The sequence below is a fragment of the Sesamum indicum genome, unplaced genomic scaffold, assembly GCF_000512975.1.
Source record: "Sesamum indicum cultivar Zhongzhi No. 13 unplaced genomic scaffold, S_indicum_v1.0 scaffold00191, whole genome shotgun sequence".
Lineage (NCBI taxonomy): Eukaryota > Viridiplantae > Streptophyta > Magnoliopsida > Lamiales > Pedaliaceae > Sesamum > Sesamum indicum.
Genome location: NW_011628086.1, coordinates 1 through 13843, shown reverse-complemented (window position 1 = coordinate 13843; position 13843 = coordinate 1). Strand labels below are relative to the sequence as shown.

Genomic DNA, 13843 nt, shown 5'->3' with positions numbered 1-13843 from the left:
ATTTGGGCACCTGATTCATACGAAATTTAAATATATATAAGATTGTGTCTATTAGATCATATCAGACGGTATGATTTAAAATCACATGGCCTGATTCAACGATACACCGTCTTGAATGATTACTCTTATGTTCGATATCAGATGGTTTGGTTGTGTTTTTAGCATCTTGTTTAATTTTTTTTCTTGGGTTTGGGTGTGTTTTCAGGGGACAATAATTTGTTTATTTCTTGATGTTGTTGTTTGGTTTTACAAAAGAGTTGTAATGTTGTATGGAAGACCATTATCGATAAGCAAAATTTCTGAAAAATTTTGTATGTAATGTTGTAAAATTCCTCTCCTTCCCACCTCTATTCTTCTGCAATTTCTGGAACAAAATCGAGCTCGAGCTCAAGCTCGAAAATAATGTATCGAGCTCGAGCTCGAGCTCAACCTGGGTGAGCTCGTCGAGCTCGAGCTCAAACTAAGAACCCTCTCACACTCAGTTTCTTTTTCCTTCCCAGCCTCATTCATGGCTGCTCTTAGGCCTCTCTGCCTCTCTGCATTTTACCATACCAGTGGTATTTGACTGAGAAGTTGCAAGATTTGGTCCAGAGGATGACTCAATAAACACAGATCAAACAAAGAACCCTCTCACACTCAGTTTCTTTTTCCTTCCCAGCCTCATTCATGGCGGCTCCTAGGCCTCTCTGTCTCTCTGCATTTGCATTCTTCTCACTCTCACTCACTCTGCTTCAAATGTTGAGTTGCTTTTGATGAAGATTAAACTTTCATTGCAAGGAACTGCCGAGAACTTGCCGTTGTTGTCCTGGAATGTCTCAGTCCCACTCTCCATTAGGGTTTTGGGACTACAAGTGTTGAAAATGTAAAGCATGGGACCAAAAGTGAGAATGACCCTATCTAGTGGGACCAAAAGTGATATTTTGCCGTTGACCAACATGTACCGTACCAGTTGACTAACGGCACGTGACAAGTCATGTGCTGTTTCCATCAATTTTTAACGGCGCGGGGTAAAAGTGTTAAAAAATTAGGATTTTGGGACTACAAGTGTTGAGCACCTAAAGCGCGGGACCAAAAGTGAGAATGATCCTATTTAGTGGGACCAAAAGTGAAATTTTGCCTTATAATTATGTCAAACCTCAGCATTGTCATTATAATTTATGTAAAAATTATCATTTTTTATTCTTTTTATTTTTTTAATATTTTAGTAACTGTAAATATTTCTCTACATTTGAAGATAACCTTAAAATTTTTATGAAAGAAAAAAGAATTAATGAAAATGGAAAATACTTTTACCAGGTAAAAACCCTCTTCTCCACCGGTAAAAACTCCCCCTCTCCCACTCCAAAGTAAAGAGAAAGAAATACAGATGTCTTTCCCACCGGTGAAAACCCTCAAAATCACCTTCTCTTCCTCTTCCTATTCGCATTTTCAGCTTCTCCACTTCATTTTTGATTGTCTCCTTGCCCAAATTTACAGAGAAAACCCTCAAAACCATCATATCTGCGAGAGGGAGTGAAGGAGAAGGGGACCAATCTTTAGGGTTTTTGTAGCCACAATGACAGAGAGACGGTGGAGTGCCCGCAGGATGGCTGCGAACGCGAGGATAGCCATGGTGAGTTTGAGCCACCTAGCAGAAAAAGATTACGTAAGCGCTCTAATTATGACGATGATTGGGAAGAAGATTGTAATGACGGGCTGGATTCTTTTCCCAAAGCTGGATCTCGTAAGAAGGCTTCTTATGGCCAAGAATGCAAGAAGCTTTTCAGTAACTGCCGGGCCAAGAATGCAAGAAGCTTTTCAGCCTGGAGCTACTCCTGCACAGCCTGGAAAGAGGCACTTTCTGTGCTATAATATGCTTGCAAGTATAACCACAATGGAACATGATGGATATTCACATATAGAGGTATCCTGTTATCTTTATTTTCTTTCCTCTGATGTTTAGTAGTTGCAATTTTCCTGAAAACCATATGACTTGTTTGCTATTGAGTGGAATGGAACTGGAAGAATCAAAGTGGTAAAACCATGATTGAACTTTGCTGCATCAGACAGTGTATTTTGCAGATTCAGTTCTAATGACTATAAGAATAAAAGCTTAAAGAGGAATTACTTTCCTAATTGAAAAACCTCACGTCTGTCAGGGTAAACACATTTTACGTTAAGAACACTGAGCACCTTGATCCAACTATTCGTTTGTCTATTGAACTTATTATATTGCTACAGATCAAAAGGCTTAAGAAATTCATGCTCTCAACTTGCATTACTGCTAGAAAAATAATCTACGTTGACCGTCTCAAAATTTAGTTCACATGTCTTAAATGCAGATAAATTTCCATGATACCAGCAGTGGTCCACGTGTTCCTGCAATAACTGACTATTTTGGCTTCACAAAAGCTTCTCTAAATGAGAGTGGGAGTGTATTTGCCAATCCATGTAAAGGCGAGAAGAATATGAGCACACTTAGCCAATCCATGTAAAGGCGAGAAGAATATGAGCACACTTATGTATTGGCCCTTCAGTAGCTGGGCAGATAACAGTGAGGTCAGCCCTCTTCATCTTTTCCTTTTATGGATTAATATCTTCTTGCAAGTGCCATAATGGATGGGTTAGCATTCTAAGTTTGCATTTGCCCTTCTGCTAAAAAATAATCTTTAATTGACTATAGGTTAACCGGATTTCCTTATGCATATTTAGTGGTCTATGCGACTTGAAGGGGAAGAAGTTAGAGCAATAGCACTTGGAAGTGCTTGGGTTGCAGCTGTTACCAGCCTTAATTTTCTTCGTATCTTCAATGAGGGTGGTCTGCAGGTCTGTAAAGATTCTATCATTAAGTTCTGAACTCCAATATGGACAGAAACCTTCACTTTTCATTTGAAAATTACATTTCCTCCCCTTTTACTGATCTGTATCAATAACCATTCATACCAGTCAACATAACAGAATTTGATGGCGTCATCATTAGAACTTTTAGAACCCTGCCACAATGCTTTCACATATTTTGGTGATGTTTTGAATGTTACAGTTACCCCCTTTATAATGTGATGAACATAACTTCTCTATTCCTATAAAGATTATCTCATAACTGTAAGAAACTATTGTACTTAAGAAAAAGAGTAACCATTACGACTCATATAGAGTTTTTTAACTATCCTAGTTACTGCCTAATACACGCCTTGCCATCAATAAAGATACCCAACTAAAAAGATAGCACAATAAAATTTGCTTCATGGCAATTTATAGTTTAGGAAATATTTTTCAAATAAAAAACTTATGGTTTGCTAATAGCAACATGTCATCTATGCACGTTTGTATGTGGCCCCTTGACATCTGCAATTGGTGTTCTCTCTGCTATTCATTTCTAGTTGCTTTTTCCAGCAAACAATATCTCTAGATCTTTCTCCAGTTGCTTCTGTAGGAGTTCATTTCCAAAGTGCTATTATTTATATCTTTTTTAATTCATTTATTTTTCCGACTTGCTCAGGGTTTCTGACCCTGACATATCAACTTCTTTCTTTCATTGTCCTTTTTGTTTCTTTATCTTCACCTTTTTCTATGAAGAGGTTTAATATTCATAGAATTGGAAGCATATATCTATTACATATATAGCTACAGATCAAGGCTTAAGAAATTCATACTCTCAACTTGCGTTACTGCTAGAAAAATAATCAACGTTTACCATCTGACAATTTAGTTTACATAACTTAAGTGCAGATAGATTTCCATGATACCAGCAGTGGTCCACGTGTTCCTGCAATGACTGACTATTTTGGCTTCTCGATGGCTTCTCTAAATGAGAGTGGGAGTGTATTTGCCAATCCATGTAAAGGCGAGAAGAATATGAGCACACTTATGTATTGGCCCTTCAGTAGCTGGGCAGATAATAGTGAGGTTAGCCCTCTTTATCTTTTCCTTGTATGGATTAATATCTTGTTGCAAGTGCCATAATGGATGGGTTAGCATTCTAAGTTTGCATTTGCCCTTCTGCTAAAAAACAATCTTTAATTGACTATAGGTTAACCGGATTTCCTTATGCATATTTAGTGGTCTATGCGACTTGAAGGGGAAGAAGTTAGAGCGATAGCACTTGGAAGTGCTTGGATTGCAGCCATTACCAGCCTTAATTTTCTTCGTATCTTCACTGAGGGTGGTCTGCAGGTCTGTAAAGATTCTATCATTAAGTTCTGAACTGCAATATGGACAGAAACCTTCACTTTTCGTTTGAAAATTACAGTTCCTCCCCTTTTACTGATCTGTATCAATAACCATTCATACCAGTCAACATAACAGAATTTGATGGCATCATCATTAGAACTTTTTTAGAAACCTGTCACAATGCATAAGATTCAGACATGAATGTGCACTTGCGTTATATGATTGTTGCTCTGAGTAAATGTGGAGTAGTTGAAGCCTAATTTCATGCATCTTGAATTGCTTTGAAATAGAGTTGGAATGTCTTTGCTTCCACTCAATATTCGGAGTTCTTGTGAAATCATATTTATTTGCCAAAACGCCTCCTAATTGATCCTTATAAGTTTAACGTGGGTCAGTGAATCATTTTGAAAAATTCAAAAGCCCTTCCCCTTAGAAATTTCTTTTACCACGAAAAAAGAAATGAAGAAAGAATAGCAAGAAAAAGGAAGACTACATCTACTCCGCTGGTTTAGGTCACTTAGTAACTGGGTAACTTCATCACAAATGTTGTTATTCACGTAAAACAGTGACTAGAGCCATGAGTATGCAAAGCACTTTAGGTAAAACATTTTTTGGTTAAGTAACCGAGTGCCTTCACCACAAGTATTGTCATTCGCATCAAAAGACCGAAATAGGATGTTTTTTGGTTGAGTAACCGGGTGCCTTCACCACAAGTGTTGTCATTCGCATTAAAAGACCGAAATGCGGCCTAAAGAACATAAGTCACGGGCAAAAACAAAAACAAAAAAGAAAATAAAAGCCATGACAACAAAAGGGGAAGAAAAAATGGGAAAAAAATGGCCAAAGAAAAGAAAGAACAAAAGTTGTTCCAACTTAGACAGAAATAAGGAGATAAAGGGTATTGTGTTGAAGCGATGAGTATGGTGACATTTAGAAACCTATGATTTTGTGGAAGCTTGATTGTTCTACTCTCTACTTGGCAAGACAAAGTGTTGTGATGTGATTGGCCTGTTACCCTCATTATGATAAGTTAGCGATTGCATAACGTATTGCGGCATTTGTGTTTTGAGATTATCTGCACATGGGTTATAAGTTGAGATCATATTAGCACAATGTTGAGATCATATTTTTTGCAGTGTTGAACTTTTGCTTGAGGACAATAATTGTTTATGTTTGGGGAGTTTGATAAGCTTAGTTTTACATATTTATAATAGCGGAAAATACTATTTTGTTGTGTGGAAGGCAATAACTTCAAAAAAATTGCAACAGTCATTTCCTTCTATTTTTGGTTTATATCTAAAATTGTCGTATTTTTTTATGGCTATCTGAAAATCCCGTATAAAAGCCTTTATTTAGACTTTATATGACTACTATTTTTGGTTGGGAGGTGATAGATTCTGACCATGATATTATTTAACCAATATAACTCACAAAAATTATTCTAAAAATGTTTAAATGCTATATTATTATGATTGTCTTTTATTTTATGGATTATTCCTGTTAGATGACCATATCAGCACAGGGTAAATATAACCTCTCAAAGCTACATGAAATATACAATTTGGCTAAGAGATATTTGGTGGTGGCATTCCTAAGAAGGATGGAAAAATTGACTGTGCTGAAGACTTCTTTCAGTAGGCAAGGCAAGCATTTTTTATTGTATCACGACAATTGCAGGTTAAAACATATGCCTGTGCGCTCAGTCATGTGTATACCTTCAGGCCAACATGTCGAGTATTGCCTGCGTGTCTGAGAGAGTGGTTATTCAAAGTATCCATGTCTCATCCTATACCATTAACATTCTAAGTTATAATGTAATTTGACTTTACTTTGACAAGACAGTTAATATGAAGGTTATCATGGCAACTAACCGAGGTCACACTTTGGACCCTGCCCTCCTACGTCTGGGAAGACTTGATCGTAATATTGAGTTCCCTTTGCCACATAGATGTCAGAAGAGGCTCGTCTCTCAGGTGAATCTCGAAGATCATTTACTATTTGACGTTTGCTAGTTCTTAAAGTAAACAACATTTTTATTAAACTGTTCTCACATCTCACTCATAAAAAGAAGTCTCAACCCAATGGTATTGTTTGCACGTTTGCACTCCTAAAATGAATTTAAGAGATGAGTTAGATTTGGAGGATTATGTGTCTCGATCATATAAAATCCGTGCAGCTGAGGTTAGTGATTTTGCTCACTCTGTCCACATTCATACAGCGAGAAATATAGTTACTTATTTACAATTTTATATGCTAGCGACCTCTTCCTCTCATATCTGCCACGATCCCCCATATTTGAAGAGATCTTATTTGAACCTAATTTTTTTCTGATAATTACTTTGGTAGGATTGATTACCTTGAGATGAAAAATATGGTATTTGATACACCTCGAAATGCTAGATGTTTAGTTATTGATCAAAAATCGATAAACTTACTTCAGCACTCTCTCCGTTATACGCTGCACGTTGACTTGAATAAAGTTTATGACGTAGTAAAGATTTTGCGTATATACATATATGTATATATTTATGTAATTTCAACTGCCTTATGACTCATACATAAATATGGGAACTCATATCATTCTTCCTATCAAGTGTTGAGAATTCAATTTCATTTATCTTTCATCTTGCAGATTTAGAAGAAGCTGCCGAAAGTTAATCGGGCTCTGGCAGCCTGACTTCTTGAGGAGAAGGAAGGGCTGAATGAGAATAAGGGAGCTGATGATGCAGATGTTCTGAAAACTTCAAAGAAAAAGAAAGGTCTCACGAGTGAAGTTCTCAAAGATGAGAGGTTTACAGCTATGTTTGAAAATAAGGTATTTCATAGAGGTTCTGTTTATGCAAAAAACTTGCTTTTCTTTATTGCTGCTGTTAGTTATGATCAACCATGTAGCACCTTTTTCCCAGGGATTTGTGAAATAGTTGGAACATTAATAACCCCTGGACAGTAAGTAATATAGAGACATGTGAAAATGCACAAGAAATTGTAATCATTACACATATCTATAGCGCAAAGAATCAATTTTGAGAGCAATGAGATACAGATATATCGGCTGGTGACGGGCTTGAGTATTAACCACCTTTTTCCTCTGAAAATTTAGGCTACATCATTGGGATATCTCTCAAATTAGCGTGATAACCTTTTGAATAGTACATGAATATATTGGGTGGATTTTGCTTGACGATTAATGTAGAAAGATTCATTAATGATGATGGCATCATTGTTGGACTCGTACTGACAACATATGTGTTGGAATTTATTTACGTCCAAACAGCAGCCAAATTATGTATTGTTTCTTGACACCGCTTGCAGGACTTTGAGGTTGATGAATTCTCAAACGAATACCTGCCTTTGTACCCAATGCCATCAACAACAAAAAAAGGCATCTTTGCTGGAGGAGCATTTTAAAGCTGTTGAAGAAGAGGATGAAAAGGCTATTGGTGGTTCTGATGCATCATCAGCGAGTGAATTATGAGAAGATGAGCATGAAAACACAAAGGCCAAACCCAAGAAGAAAGTACAAGCTCCTAGGTGAGACACATATTTTCACTTGCACAGCAAGAAAAAAATTTCGTTCTTTCTGCATGCAGAAGTCATCACAGAAAAACATGTTCAGAATGCACATTTACCTAATCAAGTCTTCAATATCATGTCATATCTGCAGAGTTTTCGAAGTGAAGGATAAATGGCAAAAGAAGGGTTTTCTAAAACCCCTCAAAAACTGAGAGGAAAAACCAACAGAGAGGTTAGGGTTTAGTACCAGTAGCGGAGGGTTTATTACTCCGATTGATGGAAGCGAAGATGTGTTTCTTTCATCAATCAGAACACCCAGGAGAAGCGGCGTTGGAGGTGGATGCGACACAAAAATCCAAGAAAGAAAACCCCACTGGTAAAAACCCTCAAAACTACTGTTTGCCTCCCACCATCAAACCCTATCCATACCCACATGTTTCCACTTCTCGATTTTTTTATTTCTTTTATTTAGGGTTTGAAAAGCCAGAGCAGTGGAGAGGAAAGGGCAAGAAAAAAGGAAAAGAAATTGACCGTTACACGGAACTTGAGGGGGGAATGGTTGGTTGCTTGGTTTACTGTTACTGCTAATTTTTTTCTGATAATTACTTAGGTAGGATTGATTACCTTGAGAAGAACAAGATGGTAATGCTTGATGATTTAGTTATTGATCAAAATCGATAAACTTACTATAACCACTCTCTCCATTGTATGCTGCACATTAACTTGAATAATTGGAACTCATATCATTCTTCCTATCAATTGCTTAGAATTCAATTTCATTTATCTTTCATCTTACAAATTAAAAGGAAGTTGTTGAAAGTTAATCGGGCTCTGGCAGCCCGACTTCTTGAGGAGGAGGAAGAGCTGAATGAGAATAAGGGAGGTGGTGATGCAGATGTTTAGAAAACATCAAAGAAAAAGAAAGGTCTCACGAGTCAAGTTCTCAAAGATGAGAGGTTTACAGTTATATTTGAAAATAAGGTATTTCATAGAGGTTCTATTTATGCAGAAAACTTGCTTCTCTTGATTGCTGCTGTTAGTTATGATCAACCATGTAATACCTTGTTCCCAGGGATTTGTGAAATAGTTGGAACTTTAATAACAATTAGACAGTAAGTAATATAGAGACATGTGAAAATGCACAAGAAATGATAATCATTTTACCTATCTTTCGCACAAAGAATTAATTTTGAGAGCAATGAGATACAGATATATCTGCTGGTCACGGGCTTGAGTATTAACTACCTTTATCCTCTGAAATTTATGCTACATCATTGGGATATCTCTCAAATTAGCGTGACCACCTTTTGAATAGTACACGAATGTATTGGGTGGATCTTGTTTGATGATTAATGTAGAAAGATTTATTAATGATGATGGCATCACTATTGGACTCGTACTGACAACATATGTATTGGAATTTGTTTATGTCCAAACAGCAGCCAAATTACATATCATTTCTGGACACCGCTTGCAGGACTTTGAGGTTGATAAATTCTCAAATGAATACCTGGCTTGGCACCCAATGCCATCAACAACAAAAAAAGGCATCTTTGATGGAGGAGCATTTTGAAGCTGTTGAAGAAGAGGATGAAAAGGCTATTGGTGTTCTGATGCATCATCAGCAAGTTATTTGTGAGAGGATGAGCATGAAAACACAAAGGCGAAAAGAAAGTACAAGCTCGTAGGTGAGACACATGTTTTCATTTGGACAGCAAGAACAAAATTTCGTTCTTGTGCATGCAGAAGTCATCACATGAAAATAAGTTCATAATGCACATTTACCTAATCAAGTCTTCAACATCATGTCATATCTGCATATTTTTCGAAGTGAAGGATAAATGGCAAAAGAAGGGTTTTCTAAAACCCTTCAAAAACAGAGAGGAAAAATAAACGGAGGGGTTAGGGTTTAGTACCAGTGGCGGAGGGTTTATTACTCCGGTTAATGGAAGCGAAGATCGGTTTCTTTCATCAATCAGCACACCCAGGAGAAGCGGCGCCGGAGGTGGATGCGACACAAAAATCCAAGAAAGAAAATCCCACTAGTAAAAACACTCATAACTACTGTTCGCCTCGCACCATCAAACCCCATCCATACCCCAAATGTTTCCACTCCTCGATATTATTATTTCTTTTATTTAGGGTTTGAAAAGCCAAAGCAGTAGAGAGGAAATAGCAAGAAAAAAGGAAAAGAAATTGACTGTTACAGGGAACTTGAGGGCGGAATTGTTGGTTGCTTGGTTTACTTTTACTGTTAATTTTTTTCTGATAATTACTTTGGTAGGATTGATTACCTTGAGCAGGACAACATGGTAAAGCTAGACGATTTAGTTATTGATCAAAATCGATAAACTTACTATAAGCACTCTCTCTATTGTACGATGCACTTTAACTTGAATATAGTTTATGACGTAGTAAAGATTTTGTGTATATATATATATGTATATATTTATGTAATTTCAACTGCCTTATGACTCATACTTTAATTATGGAACTCATATCATTCTTCCTATCAAGTGTTGAGAATTCAATTTCATTTATCTTACATCTTGCAGATTAAGCGGAAGTTGCCGAAAGTTAATCAGGCTCTGGCAGCCCGACTTCTTGAGGAGGAGGAAGAGCTGAATTAGATTTAAGGAGGTGATGATGCAGATGTTCAGAAAACATCAAAGGAAAAGAAAGGTCTCACGAGTGAAGTTCTCAAAGATGAGAGGTTTACAGCTATGTTTGAAAATAAAGCATTTCGCAGACGTTCTGTTTATGCAAAAAACTTGCTTTTCTTGATTGCTGCTGTTAGTTAGGATCAACCATGTAGTACCTTGTTCGCAGGGATTTGTAAAATAGTTGGAACTTTATAACCTCTAGATAGTAAGTAATATAGAGACATGTGAAAATGCACAAGAAAAGATAATCATTATACATATCTTCCGCGCAAAGAATCAATTTTGAGAGCAATGAGATAGAGATATATCGGCTAGTCACGGGCTTGAGTATTAACCACCTTTATCCTCTGAAATTTAGGCTACATCATTGGGATATCTCTCAAATTAGCGTGACAACCTTTTGAATGGTACACGAATGTATTGGGTGGATTTTGTTTGGTGATTAATGTAGAAAGATTCATTAATGATGATGGCATCACTGTTTGACTCGTACTGACAACATATGTATTGGAATTTGGAAAGATTCATTAATGATGATGGCATCACTGTTTGACTCGTACTGACAACATATGTATTGGAATTTGTTTACGTCCAAACATCAATCAAATTATGTATCGTTTCCTGACACCGCTTGCAGGACTTTGAGGTTGATGAATTCTCAGACGAATAGCTTCCTTTGTACCCAATGCCATCAACAACAAAAAAAGGCATCTTTGCTGGAGGAGCATTTTGAAGCTGTTGAAGAAGAGGATTTGCTGGAGGAGCATTTTGAAGCTGTTGAAGAAGAGGATGAAAAGGCTATTGGTGGTTCTGATGCATCATTATCGAGTGAATTGTGAGAAGATGAGCATGAAAACTCAAAGGCCAAATCAAAGAAGAAAGTACAAGCTCCTAGGTGAGACACATGCTTTCATTTGGACAGCAAGAACAAAATTTCGTTCTTTGTGCATGCAGAAGTCATCACATAAAAACAAGTTCAGAATGCACATTTACCTAATCAAGTCTTCAATATCTTGTCATATCTGTAGATTTTTCGAAGTGAAGGATAAATGGCAAAATAAGGGTTTTCTAAAAACCCCTCAAAAACAGAGAGGAAAAACAAACAGAGGGGTTGGGGTTTAGTACCACTGGCGGAGGGTTTATTACTCTAGTTGATGGAAGCGAAGATGTGTTTCTTTCATCAATCAGCACACCCAGGAGAAGCGGCCTTGGAGGTGGATGCGTCACAAAAATCCAAGAAAGTAAACCCCACTGGTAAAAACCCTCAAAACTATTGTTCGCCTCCCACCATCAAACCCCATCCATACCACATGTTTCCACATCTCGAATTTTTTATTTGTTTTATTTAGGGTTTGAAAAGCCAGAGAAATTGAGAGGAAAGGGCATGAAAAAAGGAAAAGAACTTGACTGTTACAGGGAAGTTGAGGGGGGAATTGTTGGATGCTTGGTTTACTGTTACTGCTAATGTTTTTCTGATAATTACTTTGGTAGGATTGATTACCTATAGAAGAACAAGATGGTAATGCTAGATGATTTAGTTATTGATCAAAATCGATAAACTTACTATAAGCACTCTCTCCGTCGTACGCTGCACTTTAACTTCAATAAAGTTTATGACGTAGTAAAGATTTTGTTTATATACATATATGTATATAATTATGTAAATTCAACTGCCTTATGACTCATACTTAATATTGGAACTCATATCATTCTTCCTATCAAGTGTTGAGAATTCAATTTCATTTTTCTTTCATTTTGCAGATTAAGAGGAAGCTGCCGAAAGTTAATCGGGCTCTGGCTGCTCGACTTCTTAAGGAGGATGAAGAGCTGAATGAGATTTAGGGAGGTGATAATGCAGATGTTCAGAAAACATCAAAGAAAAAATAAAGGTCTCAGGAGTGAAGTTCTCAAAGATATGAGGTTTTACAACTATGTTTGAAAATAAGGTATTTCATAGAGGTTCTGTTTATGCAAAAAACTTGCTTTTCTTGATTGCTGCTGTTAGTTATGATCAACCATGTAGTACCTTATTCCCAGGGATTTGTGAAATAGTTGGGACTTTAGTAACCCCTGGACAGTAATTAATATAGAGACATGTGAAAATGCACAAGAAATGATAATCATTATACATATCTTTAGCGCAAAGAATCAATGAGACATGTGAAAATGCACAAGAAATGATAATCATTATACATATCTTTAGCGCAAAGAATCAATTTTGAGAACAATGAGATATAGATATATCGGCTGGTCACGGGCTTGAGTATTAACCACCTTTATCCTTTGAAATTTAGGCTACATCATTGGGATATCTCTCAAAGTAGCGTGACAACCTTTTAAATAGTACACGAATGTGTTGGGTGGATTTTGTTTGATGATTAGTGTAGAAAGATTCATTAATGATGATGGCATCACTGTTTGACTCGTACGGACAACATATGTATTGAAATTTGTTTGTGTCCAAATAGCAGCCAAATTACGTATCGTTTCTTGACACCGCCTGCAGGACTTTGAGGTTGATGAATTCTCGAATGAATACCTAGCTTTGCACCTAATGCCATCAACAACAAAAAAAGGCATCTTTGTTGGAGGAGCAGTTTGAAGCTATGGAAGAAGAGGATGAAAGGGCTATTGGTAGTTCTGATGTATCATCAGCGTGTGAATTGTGAGACGATGAGCATGAAAACACAAAGGCCAAATCCAAGAAGAAAATACAAGCTCCTAGGTGAGACACATGTTTTCATTCGGACAGCAGGAACAAAATTTCGTTCTTTGTGCATGCAGAAGTCATCACAGAAAAACAAGTTCAGAATGCACATTTACCTAATCAAGTCTTCAATATCTTGTGATATCTGCAGATTTTTCGAAGTGAAGGATAAATGGCAAAAGAAGGGTTTTGTAAAAACCCCTCAAAAACAGAGAGGAAAAACCAACAGAGGGGTTGGGGTTTAATACCACTGGCGGAGGGTTTATTACTCCGGTTGATGGAAGCAAAGATGTGTTTCTTTCATCAATCAGCACACCCAGGAGAAGCGGTGTTGGAGGTGGATGCGACACAAAAATCCAAGAAAGTAAACCCCACTGGTAAAAACCCTCAAAACTATTGTTCGCCTCCCACCATCAAACCCCATCCATACCCACATGTTTCCACTTCTCGAATTTTTTATTTCTTTTATTTACAGTTTGAAAAGCCAAAGCAGTAGAGAGGAAAGGGCATGAAAAAAGGAAAAGAAATTGACTGTTACAGGGAAGTTGAGGGGGGAATTGTTGGGTGCTTGGTTTACAGTTACTGCTAATTTTTTTCTGATAATTACTTTGGTAGGATTGATTACCTTGAGAAGAACAAGATGGTAATGCTAGATAATTTAGTTATTGATCAAAATCAATAAACTTACTATAAGCACTCTCTCTGTTGTCTGCACTTTAACTTGAATAAAGTTTATGACATAGTAAAGATTTTGTTTATATACATATATGTATATATTTATGTAAATTCAACTGCCTTATGACTCATATTT

General features: G+C 36.9%; 1 protein-coding gene across 8 annotated transcripts; it reads left to right on the top strand.

Moving 5' to 3' along the window:
• The first annotated feature begins 1348 nt into the window (after nucleotides 1–1348).
• On the top strand, nucleotides 1349–12889 carry LOC105179708. Of its 8 annotated transcripts, XM_020691405.1 has the most exons (14): nucleotides 1349–1903; nucleotides 2322–2436; nucleotides 2477–2538; nucleotides 2692–2805; nucleotides 3709–3885; nucleotides 4039–4152; nucleotides 5827–6122; nucleotides 6782–6964; nucleotides 7462–7680; nucleotides 7814–8038; nucleotides 8135–8220; nucleotides 9140–9350; nucleotides 10218–10375; nucleotides 10963–11077. In XM_020691405.1, the coding sequence occupies exons 1-7, from the start codon at nucleotides 1556–1558 to the stop codon at nucleotides 5953–5955; spliced, it is 1059 nt and encodes a 352-aa protein (XP_020547064.1). In that variant the 5' UTR covers nucleotides 1349–1555; the 3' UTR covers nucleotides 5956–6122; nucleotides 6782–6964; nucleotides 7462–7680; nucleotides 7814–8038; nucleotides 8135–8220; nucleotides 9140–9350; nucleotides 10218–10375; nucleotides 10963–11077. The 8 variants fall into 8 exon arrangements, with proteins under 8 accessions (XP_020547064.1, XP_020547065.1, XP_020547069.1 ...); XM_020691406.1 differs by lacking the exon at nucleotides 8135–8220; XM_020691410.1 differs by lacking the exons at nucleotides 7814–8038; nucleotides 8135–8220; nucleotides 9140–9350; nucleotides 10218–10375; nucleotides 10963–11077 and adding exons at nucleotides 11354–11579; nucleotides 12087–12271; nucleotides 12832–12889 and having other exon boundaries at nucleotides 5992–6122.
• Nucleotides 12890–13843: the final 954 nt, after the last annotated feature.

Excerpts from the sequence above, each read along its gene's own strand:
- LOC105179708 (XM_020691403.1), top strand. The coding sequence starts at position 1,556 with ATGACAGAGAGACGGTGGAGTGCCCGCAGGATGGCTGCGAACGCGAGG. Across the intron at positions 1,904-2,321 it reads ATGGATATTCACATATAGAG|ATAAATTTCCATGATACCAG; the intron begins GTATCCTGTTAT and ends TCTTAAATGCAG. Across the intron at positions 2,806-3,708 it reads TCAATGAGGGTGGTCTGCAG|ATAGATTTCCATGATACCAG; the intron begins GTCTGTAAAGAT and ends ACTTAAGTGCAG.